Source organism: Vigna unguiculata, chromosome 2 (assembly GCF_037176805.1).
Source record: "Vigna unguiculata cultivar grain cowpea cultivar isolate G323 ecotype 2 chromosome 2, ASM3717680v1, whole genome shotgun sequence".
Classification (NCBI taxonomy): Eukaryota; Viridiplantae; Streptophyta; class Magnoliopsida; order Fabales; family Fabaceae; genus Vigna; species Vigna unguiculata.
In genome coordinates, this window is record NC_140793.1 from 22,414,352 (window position 1) to 22,433,016 (window position 18,665).

Below are 18,665 nucleotides of genomic sequence, written 5' to 3' on the forward strand. Positions count from 1 at the left end.
TGGTACAAATCACAATCACACCAGACAAGGGGGTTCTAGCTTCCCTTGCCTGGAATATGCTAGTACAGAAACTCAACCGCAAACACGGACACCACGACTCTAGGGTATGCTTATGAACTGGGAAAACAGTGGAGCAGATTACAAGATAAGCTCACTACAGAATCCTAGCTGAAAACAAATATGAAGAAACACAGAAGGGAGTACGAGCACGAGTCGGAATGGACTTACGAGAAGCGGAAAAAAACTGGTTTGAGCTCACTTGATGCGAAAAGGCGGCTGAACCCTAGCAGAGCTCTCTCTCTCGGAATAGAAGAAGTGACGACTGATTATGTGAAGAGTGAGAGTGAGTGTGTTAGGGTAGATTAGGGTTTAGTTTTATCACTTGGACCAGCCCTAAGCCCAATTACAAGGGGCAGCCCTTTACTTTAGGGCAAAAATGAATAAAACAATTTTTATGGACCTTACAATTATGACAATAGGTTTCCATATATATATATATATATATATATATATATATATATATATATATATATATATATATATATCCTAATTTTAATATTTTAATTTTGGTATACATAATTTGACATCTAATGTTAATTAAAATATATTAATACAACAGTGTTAACGTCACATGATAATGTCATATATTACTTTATGATCATCACATCACATCACTTGAAAGAATTAAAATAGATTATCTAATGGTGATTGAAGGAGTGGGTTAAAAGTGGGTTAAAAAAATACAATATTGAAATTTTAACCGCATTGGAGTTGACTGGCAACGATAACTCTTCCCCATCCATCCTTATGAGAATTAGTGCCCCAACGGAGAATGCTTTCGTCACCACATACCCATATACAAACAAAAATAGGAAAAAAAAATGAGTTAAACTATATTTATCTTCTCTCTAATATAACGTAAATCAGTGTGAGGATGTAATATTATGTATTCTAAAACCAAATATTACCAAATAAAACTAAATTTTAAATATTTCATTTAACTAAAATAAAAACTAATTTAAATTTAATTTACCAAATATAAACCATCCTATCATAAATTAAATATTAACAAATAAAATTAAATTTTAAATATGTTAATTAACTAAAATAAAAAATAATTTAAATTTAATTTATCAAATATAAATTATTCTATCATACTAAATAAAAACGTAATTTAAAATTGTTTAACAAAATTAAAAATTATCTAATCTAAAGAGGTTCAAAATGTTTTTGTGTTTTACTAACTCAGTTTTGCTGATCCGCGCTTTTATCATCCCTACTTGTCTAGTCGCATGAAAGATAATATATAAGGTTAAAAGAAATCTATATTTTCATATGTATTTTTTTATTATTATCTTTGTTGGATTATTTCTTATATTACAAAATTAAATGATCATATCACCCTTTAATCTATAAAAATGATATCAAATTTATGAAAGAAAAACTTAAAATTTATTATTATTTTTTTATTTTTATGTAATGACACTAACACAAAAAAGGCATATAACATCTAATGTATGCTCAAAAGAACCCCAACGTTTAAAATGATCGGTGACATTTTTGTAAATTATAAAACTTTTTAAATGTCTATCAATTCTATTATAGTAGATCAAACGTAATTTAACGTCTGTCCCTTGAAACTCAAGGTTATTTAAAAAGGATGTTGGCCCACACTACCCCGACCTCATTTAGTGTTGGACCAGAACCAACCCCGACATCATTTAACGTCAGACACAATACCCATGATGTTAAACTTTGCATAACACTACGCAAAGCGAAAAAACCCTACATTGTTTCCTCGCGCAACCGTTGGTTTTTCATTCATTCCCTGCCGACGATCACGATTCCGACCTCTTCCAGGTGAGTTTGCATCGTTTTCCACATTTGAAGCGTTTTGAGATTCGTCCCCATTTGGCTAGTAGCACATTGAGACCCTAGTAGCACACAGAGACCCTAGTCTCCCTCTCCAAGTTCATCTTTCAATTTTGGTATAAGAGGTTAGTTTTTCATTTCTTTTATTTGTTTGTTGTCTCTTGTTCATAGTATGTATATAATTGTTTGTATTTTTTTATTTCCCATTATAATTTTAATCTTAGAATTTTTTTTTTGGTTAGTTTTTTTGGCCAATTTCTTTTTCTATTTGAAATTTTATTATAATATTTGTAAAATTTGGAAATAAAATTATAGTTATTGTTAGATGTTGCATGTTTAAATAATTCTAATTGTATTTTACTTTTTAATATTATCGTTGCATTAATTGTTACTTTATATATGTAGATTTATTATAATTTTAATATACACCGAGCGAAACTTAGTTTTCGTTTGAGATTTAGTACAAATGATTAAATTTTTAATCGTTTGTATTAAATCTTGAATTGCTCCAACGTGTACATTGAGGTTTCTGCATAAATTTCATAAAATTTCGATTGAGGTTAATTTGTGTTGTTCTTTTGATGCATACTTGATTGTGATCATGACTGATCACTTTCATTTCGTGTACTTCAGAGACTAATGTGAAATGTTGTCGAAATTTTGTGAAATTTATGATGTTTGACTTCTTTGGATACGTGTTAGCAAATTATGAACAATATATTTTTTTCGAATGGGTATGGCCTCACCTTGTAAGAGTTAAAAGTTTGAGATTGATGGAGTTTTTTACGAACATAGTATGGATCGAAACTGGATGAATGAGCACCACATCAATGAAGAGTATGAAAAAGGGGTTTCTGAATTTTTGCACTATGCTCAAGAACACAAAATCTCAAGTAACAGGACATATTTTTGTCCTTGTGTTCGTTTTCTTAATCAAATATGTTACGACTTGGGCACAATGTGTGATCATCTATTTATCTTTGGTATAATGAGGAGTTATACACTTTGGACTTGGCATGGAGAAGTATTAGACAAGCCTACGACGTCACGAGGAACAAATTATGTAGACGACTAGATGAATGATCATTTAGAAGAAATGGTATGTGATGTTGTGAGGAGAATTTTGGAAAAGCTTATTTATATGATTCTCTTTAGTCTGATTCAGAGGAAGAGTTGTACCCAGGATGCACTAACTTTACGCGATTGTCAGCAACTTTGAAATTATTCAGTTTAGAAACAAGGAATGGATGGACGGATACAAGTTTCACAGAATTGTTGGAGTTGTTAAAGGAGATGCTTTTAGAAAATAACGCGTTACCTATCCGTAATAATAAGACGAATAAAGTTTTATGTCCAATGGGTTTGGAATGTCAAAAGATGCATGCCCAAATGATTGTGTTTTACACAAAGACGAGTTTGCTTCACTAAAGGCGTGTCCAACATGTGGTTTATCGCGGTTTAAAAAGAAAATTGATGGAAATAGTGGTGATGAAGACAAAGATGGTCCACCTACTAAGGTGATGTGGTACCTTCCTATAATACCTAGATTCAAACAACTATTTTCCATTAAAGAAAATGCACAGAAACTGAAATGGTACGTTGATGGAAGAAAGTGTGATAATCTTCTTCGACACCCAACTGATTATCCACAATGGAAGAAGATTGATGAAACATTTCTAGAATTTGGTGCAGAGCTAAGAAACTTAAGACTTGGACTTCCTATAGATGGTATGAACCCTTATGGAAACTTAAGTAGCAAACATAGTTCATGGTCAGTTTTGCTAATGATTTACAATTTATCTTCTTTGTTGTGTATGAAGAGGAAATACATGATGTTGTCTATAATGATATTGGGTCCTAGACAACATGGACATGACATTGATGTGTACCTAAAGTCGTTGATCAATGATTTGAAACTTCTATAGGAAGAAGGCATCGATGTGTACGATTCATATTCTCAAGAATCTTTCTATTTGCGTGCAATGTTATTTTATACCATAAGTGATTTCCCAGCATATGGAAACTTGAGCAGTTACAGTGTTAAAGGTCATTTTGCATGTCCCATATGTGAAGAAAACACGAGTTATATTCAATTGAAGTATGGTTATAAAACTGAGTATACAAGATATCGAAAGTTTCTTCCTTGAAAGCATCCTTATTATAGAATGAAAAAAACATTTAATGGAAGTCTTGATGATGAAGTTGTAGCGAGACCCTGCAATGATGAAGGAATATACAACCAAGTGAAAAACATTGATATTGTGTTTGGAAACACATCCAAATAAAAAGACCACGAAGAAAAAACCTTTGTAAGAAATGACCAGTCTTCTTTAATCTTTCATATTGGTGTAAACTTGAGGTACGACACTATATAAACGTGATGTACGTTGAAAAAATGTATGTGATAGTGTCATCGAGACTTTACTAAATGTAAAAAGGACTAAAGATGGAGTAAAAGCATGACAATATTTGGCTGAAATGGGGATTTGTTCTAAGTTACATCCACAATCAATTGGAAGACACACCTACTTGCCTCTAGCTTGTCACACTCTTTCTAGAAAAGAGAAGCAATTTTTTGTCAATGTTTAAGAAGTGTGAAGGTTCCCCAAGGTTACTCTTCAAATATTAGTAGCCTTGTTTCTATGCAAGATTTAAAGTTAGTCGGTTTAAAGTCTCACGATTATCATGTGCTGATGCAACAACTTTTACTAGTAGCTTTTCGAGCCATCTTACCTACTTTTGTTATAGGTATTCTAACACGTTTGTGTATGTTCTTCAATGCCATATGCAAGAAAGTTATTAACCCTCGAGTGTTTGATGATTTGAAAAATGAAGCCATTAGACTATTGTGTCAATTGGAAATGTATTTTCCACCTTCATTTTTTGATATCATGGTTCATTTGATAGTTCATCTTGTGATGAAAATTCAATTATGTGGGTCAGTTTTCTTGAGATGGATGTACCTAGTGGAGAGATACATGAAGATCTTAAAGGGACATGTCAAGAATCAATATCAACCAGAAGCTTCAATTAAGAGCGATACATTACAGAAGAAACCATTGAATTCTACTCAAGTTATATGCTAAGTTGTGAACCAATTGGAGTTCATAAGACTAGACATGAAGGTAAATTGGAAGGTAATGGTGTGCGTGGAGTGAAGATTCAAAGTGTTAGTAGACAATTAGTTGATCAAGCCCATTTGTACATTTGTACATCTTAAACAACATTGTATAAGTGATTCTTTACATTTCGCAACACATTAATGAAATGAAATCTGCACACCCACGAATGAGTGAAAAATGGGCACTTAATGAACATAACAAAACTTTCTTATCATGGTTTAAGAAAAAGGTTTACGCAACTCCAAATGTTTCTAAAATTTTACTGAGGCTAGCTCGTGGACCGAACACTGATATCATTACATATGGCAAGTACTACATAAACAATTAGTGTTTCTATTCAAATATGGAAGATGACAAAAGTAGAATTCAAAATAGTGTAGTTACAAATCAAGTTAAAGTTGTACATTTTGTCAGTTCTAAGGACAAAAATCCAATTATAGCATCCATGAGTTACTTTGGAATAATATAAGAAATATGGGAAGTTGACTTTGTAACTTTTAGAGTGTCATTTTTCAATTGTAAATGGGTTGATAGTAATTCGGGTGTGGGGACAAATGACTTCGACTTCACTTTGGTGGATCTTAACAAGATGAGTGATGCAGATGAACCATTTATTATGGTTAGTCATGCAAGACAATTTTTTTATGATCGTCTATGGATTCATTGAACCTCAAACCATTCAAAATTCGGGAAACTCACACGATCATATCAAACTTTATTTGCAAACATGGATGACTGAGACAAATAAAGAGATCTACTTTGTGTCATACATTGATGGGTAGGTGTTTTTGATTTTAATATTTTATGAAGTATTATTAATTATTTCGGCTAAGTACTTATGATTGATGGTAGATACCATTGACAACTATTGGTCATCATTCCAAAACAATGCACGATTGTATAGTTTTGTTCATGTCATAGGAAGATTCCACCTGCTTTGAAAAACATGTTATAAGAGTAAATATTACTTTTTCTCAGATAATCTACTCTGTTATTTAAAACTAACCTATCTACTTAGTTATATTAAAACTAACATATGTTTTATGTTTCCAAAATTTCATTAGAATTGTGGTAAGCCTATCGGCCAACAACTTAAAGTATTATATCCAAAGGTTGGAACTCATTCATTTTAAAGTTATTAATTTCCGCATGTCAACTTATGACTTTGATATGTGATTATTTTATTTGTAATGTTTAGTATAACAAGCAAGAAGATTCATGGGAATGTGGCTATTATGTCATGTCTTGGATAAGAATAATCATTCGAGTTGTAATTAAAGATGATTTGATAGATGTAATAATATATATATATATATATATATATATTTATCACATAATATAAATCATATCAAACTTTAAAGAATGATATTCATACATAATGAAATTATATTATTTTTTTAGCAGTTCAAGAATTCACCACCCCTACCAAATGACATTATCCAAACACTAAAACAAGTGTATGCAACATATCTATTAGAAATATGAAGTTGATACCACCAAAATTATAATTTTTTTTAAAAACTTTGTTGGACAAAAATTTCACGATGAAACTTTTAGTTTGGTGTTATTTGTATTAGTTTAGAATACTTAAGTGTTAATAGATATAATTGTAAATCCAAAAATGTGCTGAAAATATTATGAAATTGTTCTAGGATTTTTCTGATTTTGAAGTCTGAGAATGTTGTAAAAATAACCAAACTTAAAAAAAATAATAATATTGTTTGACGTTAAAAGACGTCCTGCAAAGTAAACCCCGATGTCATTTAACGTCTGGCAAGACACTACTAGACGTCAAACAATGTTATTTTTTGGCACCATTTAGCGCGAAAATTGACGTATGGACTTTAGCCCCGATGTTGGATAACGTTGGACTCCCTTGACTCCGATGTTAATTAACGTCTGCTCTGCTTTCCGACGTTATTTTGATGTCACCTAGTACAACGTCAGTGTTTGAACAGACGTCGAAGACAAAAAAAATCGGACGTTAATTTTTTTTTTTGTATTAGTATGGATAAATAGGTAAATAATAATAATACATATTATATCATTTTAATTAACGAATAAACTACATTATAAAAATTTAATTAAAAAGTTTAAGAATTTAATATAATAAAAGAATTTAATTAAGTTCTAATTCAAAATACTCAAATTTTTAAGACTTTAAACTAATTAAGCTTAGTTTATATCATTTTCTACATTTATTTAATTCATTTCAAAATAATCAAATATTTTAGATGAATCTTTATTATTGTGTATTATTTAAATTCTAACTCTAATTATCTACTGATATTTATTTAAATTTTGATTGTGATCGAAATGGTAACTTAAAAGTGTATAAAAAGAAAAAGGATTAAATATGTTTTTGTCCCTCAAGTTTCAGCGAAATTTGAAATTAGTCTCTCATTAAAATTTTTGACCAATTTGGTCATTCATTTTTTAAAATGCATGAATTTAGTCCTTTTAATCAAATTTTGTTAAGTTTTTCTGACGTTTCAAACGCAGTATTTGAATTATTTACACCATTTGACACATTTTTGTTTCAATGTTAACTTATATATTATCATAAAATGCGTTTAAAATGTCAAATAAACTTAATAAAATTTGGTAAAAAAGATTAAATACACGCATTTTTAAATATTTTTAAAGATAAAAAATTAAATTTATAAAAAATTTCAAAAAAAAGACTAATTTCAAAATTTACTAGAAAAAAACATATTTAACCCAAGAAAAAAAAAAAGAAGTTAAATATCATTTTGTATGCGTCTCGTCCGTTACATTCTTGTTATTGTCTGCGTGAGTGGTTCAATTCAACTCTTTAACCGCAAAGAAAGAAAGCTGCGTCAGCACACCTTCTTACACTCTGACCTGAAACACTGCGTCACAAAATAACAAACGCACAGAAGAACGAAGCTCGGTGACGGTGGTCCTTTCAACGGCGACGCTTCTCTCAACGGTGGTCTCCAGCCAGCGGCGCGACCCTCCCATCTGCAGTCCACCGCCAGCGGCGCTCCTAAAGCGGTGGTCCCGAACAGCGGCGCAACCCTAGCAGCAGTGGCAGTCCTCGTCCTCCCCAGCCAGCGGCGCCTACTCCCTCCCTCCCAGCCAGCAGCGGCGCAACCTTTCCAGCGGCTTCCCTGACTAGTGGCGCTTCCCTCCCAGGATCTTTTACTGATTTCTATCTTGCTGTTCCTTCTGCTCAGTTCCCCTTAGGTTTCTCTCCAAACTAACTCACTTCATTGTTTAATTTTCATTGCTTATTTGTGCATTTTACAACAATAATAATAATAATAATTATTATTATTGTTATAACTTATTTTAATAGTAAGTTTAATTAGTAAAAATATCCATAAACAAGGTATTATTAAATTAAAAATAATTTATAATAATAATAACTATAATTATAATAGTAATATTCTCTGAACGAGTTTATTTGTTTTCTCTGTTTCTGAACCATCATTGCTGTATCCAAAACCGTGGTCATAGTCCAGCAAGTAATGCCTGGAAGGCTAGCTATCAATCATGAATTGGTTTGACTTGAATGGATTTCTAATGATTTGTATAACATCCTTTTCCACTCTAATAAGACGGATTGATTGCGCGTTTAACTTGCATGTAACAAATCTTTGTTGGGAACTTTTCATGCCACAAGAATAATAGGAATGCAGCGTTGATAGAGTGACAAAATAGGTATCTCATCCATCAGTCTGTTATGTGTGTGTGCAGAGATGGAAAGCTGTACCAGCAACAGCAGTGATAACAACAATCACTGGAGAGCCGAGGATGCCATTGGTGGCAACGCTGAAGCTCTTCAGGCCCTTAGAGAACTCATCATATTCCCTCATCATTTCTCTCGAGAGGCACAGAAGCTTGGCCTTAAGGTTCAAAATTTTCCTTCGTTTATTATGTTTTTCCTTCTATTATCAGTGGGTCTTGTTCTTTATAACTGTCAATTTATCCCTTTGTTTTTTTTTTTTTTAATTTCTTTTATTTCCTTCCAGTGGTCCAGAGGATTGCTGCTGTACGGTCCACCAGGCACGGGAAAGGTGGTTTCTTTTGAAAACTGATCCCTTTTTTTTTAACTTAACATGAAACCGAAATATACTGCGAATTTTTTTCTTATTTTCCAATGTAGTCTTTTCTGTTTATTTAATTATATATAATTCCTTGTAGTGGGTATCTGTTGAAGGGATAAAGGCAACATTTGTCAATGGGAATGAATGAAAATAACAAAAAATAGATAGACAAAACAATACAGGGTTGGATTTGATGTCTTAATGTGGTGCAGTCATGTTATAAGTTAAACGTACATTTTTCTTGGTTTATGAAGTGTATAGTTAGTTATATCTTTGACTGTATGGTGAATTTTGTTCAGACAAGTTTGGTACGAGCAGTTGTTCGGGAGTGTGGGGCACATTTGACAATTATCAGGTACTAGTCTTTTGAATGGAGTTAAATGGATCTAGTGTATGGAAGTTCTCTGACCTTGAATCAATTGCTTGTCATTGTGTCTGTTTATGTATTTTTCAGTCCACACACTGTTCACAGAGCACATGCTGGTGAGAGTGAGAGAATTCTCCGTGAGGCTTTTTCTGAGGCATCATCTCATTTAGCCTGGGGCAAGCCATCCGTTATCTTTATAGATGAAATAGATGCGTTGTGTGCTCGCCGAGATTCCAAGTATGAAATAATTGACTACGTATCTGCCAAATAAGATAAATTTTGTCTTTCAACACAATTTTGATGGTGGTATTCTCTAATTTAAATTGAAACATCTCCTGCAGGAGAACTCTCTAATCTTGCATAAAATTATATTCTCTTTGCTATAATCTTTTCACCTCTCATTAACTTGTTTTAAATCTGTTACGTGTTGCCCTAAATATTTTACATTTGCCTGATTTGTGGATAGGTTGTAGCCTGCATGTCTGTCTGTAGAGTGTCATCAAAATTCAGAAGTTCAAATGTTTTATTTTAATATCTTTTCTTTAATATTTTGACTAGGTTGTTATTTTGTCAATATATTTTGGGGCTAATCCACTTACCCTAGGAGTAATTCTTGTGCTACTTCATTTAATATATTCTCACAGTAGACATTAAATTTCATGAATCGAACTGTAAAACTGAATATTTCATCAAGTAGCTCAAATTTACAAAATTTTATAAATTATAAATCTGTTTGATGCTTTATGAAATATCTTCATTGTAATGAAAAAAAAGGTAAAATTGACTATAAGATTACATACCTATAAATGTTGACTATGTAAAATTTGTTGTACATGGTCATTTTAAGATGATGAGACAAAATTAAATGGTTGGCTGATGAAATTTTGTATTTAAAACGTGATAATAAGCAGAGTAAGTGTGTAAGAGTTATTCCTAAAGTATGTGGATCCCTTCTACACACGCATATTAAAAATAGTCATGAATGCTGTGAAATATTAACATCATTCAATGGATAAAAAGTTACAATCCTTAAACAAGTTATTTAAAAGTTTTTAAAATGGTGTACCTGTTGTTATCAGTTGCATTAAATGGGCTAGTGTTGGATGTTCTAGGTCAAGTGAAGTGATGATGATCAAGAGTTTCGTTTGTTGATTATTTTTGAGGGGAAGTTATCAGAATGATATCAGTTGCTGCTTAGCTTAACACACAAGACGACTTCCTTGCACTTGATTTTCCATACTTTGTCATGTGTTTCTTTTGTTTGTTTAGGAATGTGACTTCTATATGAGGTTTTGATTGGTGAAGAATAGATTGGGATGGGATAGGGTAGGAGAGAATGGACATCTTGAGTTATCTGGGATATACTATATCTTTGTCTCTGGTTTTTACACAACGTGGAGGAGTTCTACTAATTCCCTACAAGCTTATCATTTTTATTCATACCATACTGATACAAGATGCATAATTTAAGTAATAATACGTATTATCCTGCTATTTCTGGACTAGTTGTATGAAGTTGCCTTGAACTTCTGTTGCATTTGTACAATTCCTTCATATTATAAAGTGAAACACGTGGGCCTGAATCTAGTGAATTCTTGAGTTTTATTAGGGTATATAGTTTAATAGGGATTTGTTTATACGTGTGGCAATCTCATTGATGACATTATTTTAAATTGTCTACATGCAGAAGGGAACAAGATGTTCGACTTGCCTCTCAACTATTTACTCTGATGGACTCAAATAAACCAACCTATTCTACACCAGGTGTAGTTGTGGTTGCATCAACTAACAGGTTAGCTGCTGCATTCTCAATGATTATTTATGATTCTTTAGAAATATAAATTATTGGGAATGAATGCAAATTGGTTCTCGTATGAAATTCAATGTTAACACATGCGCAGCCTTTTGAACCTGTAAACTGTTTTTAGAAGTCTAATATCACTACTTTAAAGTTTTCATAGCATGTCACTGAAGAAGTTATTATTGTTTATGGATGGATTAAGTAGAGCAGTGATTGTTGAAGTTGTACTTTTCCTGATGGATCAATAAGAGCAGTGGGTGGTTTCAGTTGTTTTCTGTATGTTGATGGGTTGTTAACAGTGCTGTTTCATACATTTGATCCTCTATTTTTTGATGTCTGGAACCTCTGAATTTATCTGTTGCGCTCTATGAATCTCCAACACGGCTAGTGCCGCGCTTCCCTGCTTTAGAAGCATTTCCAACACAGATACACCTTTGACACGTGCACAACATGTTATACAGTGACTGGGGTTGGACACGGTTCCGATGCATTTCTCTCTTCATGTTTTCTTAAAATCTATGGATTTAATAATGTAATAATGGTCATTTCTTAGCACTGCTTAAAGTCACTCACCTACATATGATCTGGTTTTTTTCTGATGAATTTCATGCATCTGGTTTCTGCATATAGAGTGGATGCAATTGACCCTGCACTAAGAAGGTATGGACGTTTTGATGCTGAAATAGAAGTTACTGTACCAAATGAAGAGGACCGCTATCAAATTCTGAAGGTAACTTTTAATGATATAAAAATTTTGTCTCTTTGATGATTTAGTTATTTAGACTATACAACACCAGGGTATTTCGGAGTCCTTACCTTGTTCTCAATCTTAATGTGGAAAATCTCAATGAAGAGAGAAAAATGATTTTCTGTGATAATTTCAAAATGATATTACACATGTATTCATAGCCTACGAGGCTCCTACAAGGACACTGACTAGGACATGACTAATGTCGAAGAGTCACCACTGATATATTATCAACGTGACAAGAGTCTCAATTGAGAATTAAGGTTTATATAATATTCACACTAATTTGATACATTTTCCTGTAATAAAATCCTTCACAATAGAATTCTAAATTAAGGAACATGTATCTTAATAGTTAAAAGAACTGGTTAAGTCTTGTGGAATGAAACCCTAAAAAATGTCATGAGATATTTATAATAATGTTGTTTTCTTTTAATTTCTTTTTCCCCCTTTTTATTAGAGTAGTGTCTAGGAACTGTTTAGCCAAGAATAGTCATGCTCAAGCTGTTTGAGGTGTTCAAGATGTGTTGAAGAGGTGTTTGGGCTGAAAAAAATGATTTTTAATTGTGACATGGTTGAGGAGTGTTGGACACATGTTGAAGGCCGGTTCGTCAAGTGAGTGTCATGTCCAAAAAGCAAGCTAGTCTAAATCAAGATCTTAATTCAAAATCAAAAAGGGAAGTATGGATTGTAAATCAGGAGGTTGCAACACAGGTTGTAAGATCTTATAAAATTTATGAAATTCATATATAATATAACCATATATATGTGCATTCAAAGTAACAAATAATTTTATATTACTTGAAACTCAATTGAATTTAGTTCAACGTGAACAAAAAACTATAATTCTTAGGAAAGTGAAATTTAAACTTAATTAAGTCTCACAATTAAGGATGTCAACGGGGCGGGTAGGGTACGAGTAGTAGTTCCCCTGTACCCTATCTGCAGGATAAATATCCGTTCCGTACCCGTACCCATATCCGTCGGGTATTTATAAAATTATTTAAAAAACAAATATTTAATCATAAATTCAAATAAAATAAAATATATCAGTGTCATAAATTTTAAATAAAGTTCAAATAAACTCAAGTTCATATCAGTCCAAATCATTATAAAAGTAAATATAAAATTATAATACCCGTACCCGTCCCATTAACATGTGGGTATCAAAAATACCCGTACCTGGTAGCGGGTATCCATTTTTAATATCCATTTTCTACCCGTTGCGGGTTTTATCCGTGGATACCCGCGGGTACAGATTTTTTTGACATCCCTACTCACAATTTACTTGTAAAGCTGAAGTTTGCACTCGTTTATTTATTATAACTTGGTCATATCTCTAGTTGATGTGGGATATCCAACACTTCCCTTAGGATGAGGATTGAAAATCTCAAATAAGGGACTAGGGGACCCGATAGTAAGTGACATAATAGCCCCAACAAAGTTGACTAGGATAGGCTCTAAATGACTTTGATACTATCTTAAGGAAGTGGAATTTAAGTCTACCTTATCTTCATAAATGAACTCCATGATTGGTTTTTTATCTAACTGATCACAACACTTCAATAAGAGGCACTTCTTCCTTTTATCCAAATTATGATATTCCTCCAAAAGTCCTTATCCAAAACCACATCCTCTACTATTTTTTCATCCTTTTTACCAAACCAACTAGACTTCCATTCATTACCCATAAACATTCTAATTAAAGCTTCTTGTTCCTATGATGACCCAACCCAAGGAAATAACCTAGAAGCAAGCACACAAGAAATTCTGCTTCTATGCGAGGTACAATCTTCAAGGGTTTTCTAACGAGATCCACCAAAATGGTGACCTTGAGGTGGTGCAAAATCGGAGAGTGCAGAGAAAATGGTTGTCATGTATGATCTTATGCTCCGGAACGTGATTATTACTACCTTGCCAAGAAGGTTCGGATACGGCAACAAGTTATTTTATAGAGGTCTTGGTGCTTCCTAGTTTGATGGTAGAATCTCCAACGGAAACAATTCACCACTAAATATCAGAAATAATCTCCTAATATTCAGAAATAACTTCCTATGCAGTCTCCTAAACTGAATCCCTTTATTTCAGGGATTTCAAATCTGATACACAAATATTTAATTGTAATTTGCAATATCTCCATTTACAGCAATGCCGCATATAATTAAGTAAAGTTTAATTGCTGGTTATAGTGGGATTCCGCGCTGTCCACACTTCAATCTTATGAGGTTATGTGGGCATGGGTTGCATATATGTAAGCATTCACGGCTCCACTCAACAAATTTCACATTTACGGCCCTGCGCTCAACTTTGTTAGTGTAATTTCAACAGCAGTTGGTTAGGAAGAAAGTTCAATGTTAAAATCTTTTCATTTTTTGCTTATTTCATTGAATTCTTGATTTCTGAAGTGTGACAGCATGGGTTTATGTCTTTTTCATATGAACTTGTTACAGTTGTATACGAAGAAAATTCCCTTGGATCCCAGTATTGACTTAAAGTCTATTGCTGCATTGTGCAATGGGTATGTTGGAGCTGATTTGGAGGCTTTGTGTTGTGAAGCTACCATGATTGCTAGTAAAAGATCCTCAAATGCAAAAGATGCTAGTAATTTCAGTCTAACAATGGAAGATTGGAAGAATGCAAGGTCTGTTGTTGGTCCCAGTATAACAAGAGGTGTTACTGTGGAAATTCCCAAAGTGACTTGGGAAGACATTGGTGGATTAAAAGAAGTAAAGGTTTGTTAAAATTTGCATTTGATTTGAATTTGACTGTGAGAATCTTCATTGATACCGTTTTTCATGAACAGAAAAAACTCCAGCAAGCTGTCGAATGGCCTATTAAGCATGCTGCTGCATTTTCAAGATTCGGAATATCCCCTGTACGTGGAATTCTTCTCCATGGGCCTCCAGGATGTTCCAAAACTACGCTTGCCAAAGCGGCTGCACATGCTGCTCAAGCATCTTTCTTTTCCTTAAGGTTTTAATATTTTTAATGTTTTAAAGTTTTATCTTTGTAGTGTGGGAAAAATGGGTCTTGGCATTATTACACAGAAGTTTATGCCTAACATGAAATGGATCCTTTCCTTGTTTTAGGGAACTGATGACTATTTTAGAGAGAAAGACAGTCTCCTGTGTTAGGACCCACTATTCTATTTTCAAGTCCCTTTAAACCCTTCTCATTCATCTTTTTCAAATGAGTATCCAAATCATTCTAGGATGCATGGTTTTCATAAAAGAAGGGAGGAAAAAGAGTTGTAAGGTAATACATGCCAAAGGAATAAAAGAAATTAGTTTGAAATCCAACAAAATAAATTGTCTATAATAAATAGGTAAACTGATATGACTAGATTATGGGCAGCTATTTTGAAACTTTAAAGCCATGTTAACACTTTTTCCTCTATCATCTCCCACCCATTCTGTTGATAAGTAGCACGTGTGTTATTTTCTGTATTGGTGATGCTATGCTTTGATATATTCTAGATTTCTAGTTCTACAGTTCTATAACTGTTATAATTATAGAAATGAGGAGCAAATCTTATATAATCAAGAATATATATATATATATATATATATCTAGATTATATATGTATTATTAGAAATGTTTTTATTTATTCTCCTATCATATCTTTATTATTAGAGGATATAAAATCTTGTCTATTTATTGCATTGTTGCCTTTTTCTCAATATAAATAAAGCATCAGTGTTGTCTCAAGAACATACAGTTCCAGCTTAATGTCTCTGTTTCCTGTAGTTTAACATTAACATTCTGATTTATGTGATCGTATTTTTTTTTCTTCAAATCTATTTTTTGGCAATACAGTTCCTATAAGAAACTGATTTTTAAATAATGGAAAAGTTTACGAGTATGAATGATGAATTAGTGCTGCAGAATTGTATTCAATGTATGTTGGAGAGGGGGAAGCTTTACTTCGGAAAACATTTCATAGAGCACGCCTTGCAGCACCCAGTATAATATTCTTCGACGAGGCTGATGTGGTAGCTGCCAAACGGTTCGTAAAATTTCTTTATTTGAACATTTTACCTGTTAGTGTTAGAATAGTTTATCTTGTTAGAATAGGTTAATTTATCTTTTGTCTATTTATAGGAAAAAGGTTGTTTTGTGGTGCCTATCTATTACCTAGGTGTAGTCTTTTCATATCTTTGTGTACCTATGGTGTAAGGACTCATATAATACATGATTTGCTGAGGTATGAATCATTTGTGAAGCATTCTTTCTCATTTTCATTCTCAAGTTGATGTCAAAGCGATTCGGTCCAACCTGTCTTTCATTGTCTAATGAGAAAATTGCGGCCTGCTGTTGGCAGCCTCTTTTGATCACCATTATTTTTTCGTTGGTGAGCATTGGGTTTGGTTTGTTTCGTCAAGTAACAGAGAACCCATTGTCCACCATCACTGTTGCTGGCCTCCGTTTTTTGTCAGCTGCCTCCAGTGACCAGCATCAGTTTGAGTACCAAATCTAGTGCATCTCGCCAAGCAACAGAGAGCCCAAAAAGTCAGAGGCTAAATTGCTTCCACATGCGTCCTCTTTTCACACTCCAGCCAGGCATATTGAAGCCATGCACCACCCTCTGGTTGATCACTAGAATGTTGTCATTTGCAACCTCGTATGCCTCAAAAAGGATTGCTATATGAAGATAAGAGAAATATTCAAATGTTGAGTATTGTGATGTTGATTGGGCAAAAGGTCTCCTACAGACACAGATCCACTATTGCTTACCTTATTCTCATTGGAGATGTGGTTGCTCAATCTAGAGATGTCAGTCACATGTGATTTTCTGTTTGACAGAGTTCGTTGTTCTGGGAAATTTGCTAGCCTCCAATTCAGTTTGCAAATATTTTGATTAAATTCTTGACAGGACCTCAAACTCAACTTTTTATGTTCCAAACTTGGCACATACAGTTCATTGTCCTGGGAAATTTGCTAGCCACCAATTCAGTTTGCAAATATTTTGACTAAATTCTTGAGAGGACCTCAAACTCAACTTTTATGTTCCAAGCTTGGTACATACAATTCAGTTTTTATTTATTATTTTTTTTTTAAGGAAAATGTCTTCACAAATCTATTAATGCTGAACACTAAAGTGCGGTGGCTCAATGATTAGTCTTGGTAGTTATAATATTTAGCATTCTGTAAAGTGGGGTTGCATCAGACCACATGAAGTGAACTGTTCTTGGTCAATTTTCTGCTTAAAAATGTTACATGCATCTAAAGTTTGATGTTGAATTCTATGATTTGCAAGATGGGAACAGGAACCCTTCTTAATAGTTTTTAGTCAATAAAATTATATTGAGTTTTCACTCGATTGTAGGGGTGACAGTTCAAGTAATAGTGCTACAGTTGGAGAGAGACTTTTATCCACACTGCTAACTGAGATTGATGGCTTAGAAGAAACAAAAGTATGTTATGCCTTTTTCTTCTTTTGCTAATTGTTTTAATGATATTTTAGCCGTCCTTTTTCTCTATTTCTGAAATTCTTCTTTTATATAAAATAAGAAGTAATCATAATACTAGATTCAAGAGATGGTAGTTAGCATTTAGTTTGTATCTGCCTGTTAACCACATCCTTTTTCTTTCAGGGAATTCTTGTTTTAGCCGCTACAAATCGTCCTTATGCAATTGACGCTGCCCTAATGCGTCCTGGGCGTTTTGATCAGGTGAAAAATAATACCCTCTACCATACTTGTGATCCAGCTTGAAACATGAATTCTACATCTTAATATGTACCAAAGATTGTGTATCTACAGTCGTAGAAGAGTTTCACAAATCACATATAAAATTATTGCTGAAAATATTACTCCAAGCAACTCTGTGACTCTGGTCTATTTTTATGGAATGGTAGGTTCTGTATGTGCCACCACCTGATTTAGAGGCTAGATACGAGATACTCTGTCTTCATACGCGGAAGATGAGAATAGGGCATGATGTTGACTTCAGAAGGCTAGCAGAAGACACAGAACTGTTTACAGGTGCTGAACTGGAGGGACTATGCAGGGAAGCTGGAATTGTAGCTCTAAGGGAAGACATATCTGCTGCTGTTGTGTTTGATCGCCATTTCCAGATTGCAAAGAGTTCTTTAAAACCAGCGTTAACAAAACAAGAAATTGACTCCTACTCATCTTTCAAGAAGACATCATCTCGAGTTTTGCCTAGCCACTCAGAAGCAGGTTTGAAAGCAGACAAGGGCAAAAGAAACAGGTCAGATTCTCTGTCTTTGGTCAAAATTGGGGTTGTTAGCTGTTTCTTAGTGGCTGCTGCTAAATACATATATCTATGGGGAAACCAAAGTCTACCTGACATACCTACCTGAATAGAACTTTCCTTTTGTAGTTTTTGGATCAATCCAATTTTTATTTGTTGGCATAGCATTTGTGAGTAAAGTTTTGGTTACAGTATGATTTCTTTTGTTATATGCATATTCTTCGCACGTTATTCAATATAGATGTGATTTTGCATAATTGTGGTCCATCTTCTTGGTATTTTTCACCGTATTCTTACACCCTATCAATACACGTCTATAAAAATTACGGGAGATTTTTTACAAATTAAATTAATTTAACAATAAAAAATATTTTTTATTTTACACTCAAACTTACCCTAAACCGAGAGAAGAGCAATTGAACAATTCCAATGATCAATTGTGTGACAAACAAGGAAAAACAAAGGT

General features: G+C 33.3%; 1 protein-coding gene across 4 annotated transcripts; it reads left to right on the forward strand.

The window, feature by feature from the left end:
- The first annotated feature begins 7,775 nt into the window (after positions 1-7,775).
- Positions 7,776-18,456, forward strand: CDC48B (cell division cycle 48B). Of its 4 annotated transcripts, none has more exons than XM_028058476.1 (13): positions 7,776-8,204; positions 8,718-8,872; positions 8,993-9,037; positions 9,367-9,422; positions 9,522-9,671; positions 11,122-11,226; positions 11,866-11,965; positions 14,434-14,709; positions 14,787-14,956; positions 15,861-15,989; positions 17,310-17,397; positions 17,578-17,655; positions 17,841-18,456. In XM_028058476.1, exons 2-13 carry the CDS (start codon positions 8,720-8,722, stop codon positions 18,306-18,308), a joined length of 1,818 nt encoding a protein of 605 aa, XP_027914277.1. In that variant the 5' UTR covers positions 7,776-8,204; positions 8,718-8,719; the 3' UTR covers positions 18,309-18,456. The 4 variants fall into 4 exon arrangements, with proteins under 4 accessions (XP_027914277.1, XP_085525991.1, XP_027914276.1 ...); XM_028058475.2 differs by having other exon boundaries at positions 7,778-8,204; positions 14,434-14,715; XM_085669865.1 differs by having other exon boundaries at positions 8,718-9,037; positions 14,434-14,715.
- Positions 18,457-18,665: the final 209 nt, after the last annotated feature.

Bases quoted from the DNA above. Each gene is read 5' to 3' on its own strand.
- CDC48B (XM_085669865.1), top strand. From the start codon at position 8,720: ATGGAAAGCTGTACCAGCAACAGCAGTGATAACAACAATCACTGGAGA. The intron at 14,957-15,860 runs GTTTTAATATTT...ATGATGAATTAG, and splicing joins GCATCTTTCTTTTCCTTAAG to TGCTGCAGAATTGTATTCAA. The intron at 17,398-17,577 runs GTATGTTATGCC...TTTTTCTTTCAG, and splicing joins ATGGCTTAGAAGAAACAAAA to GGAATTCTTGTTTTAGCCGC.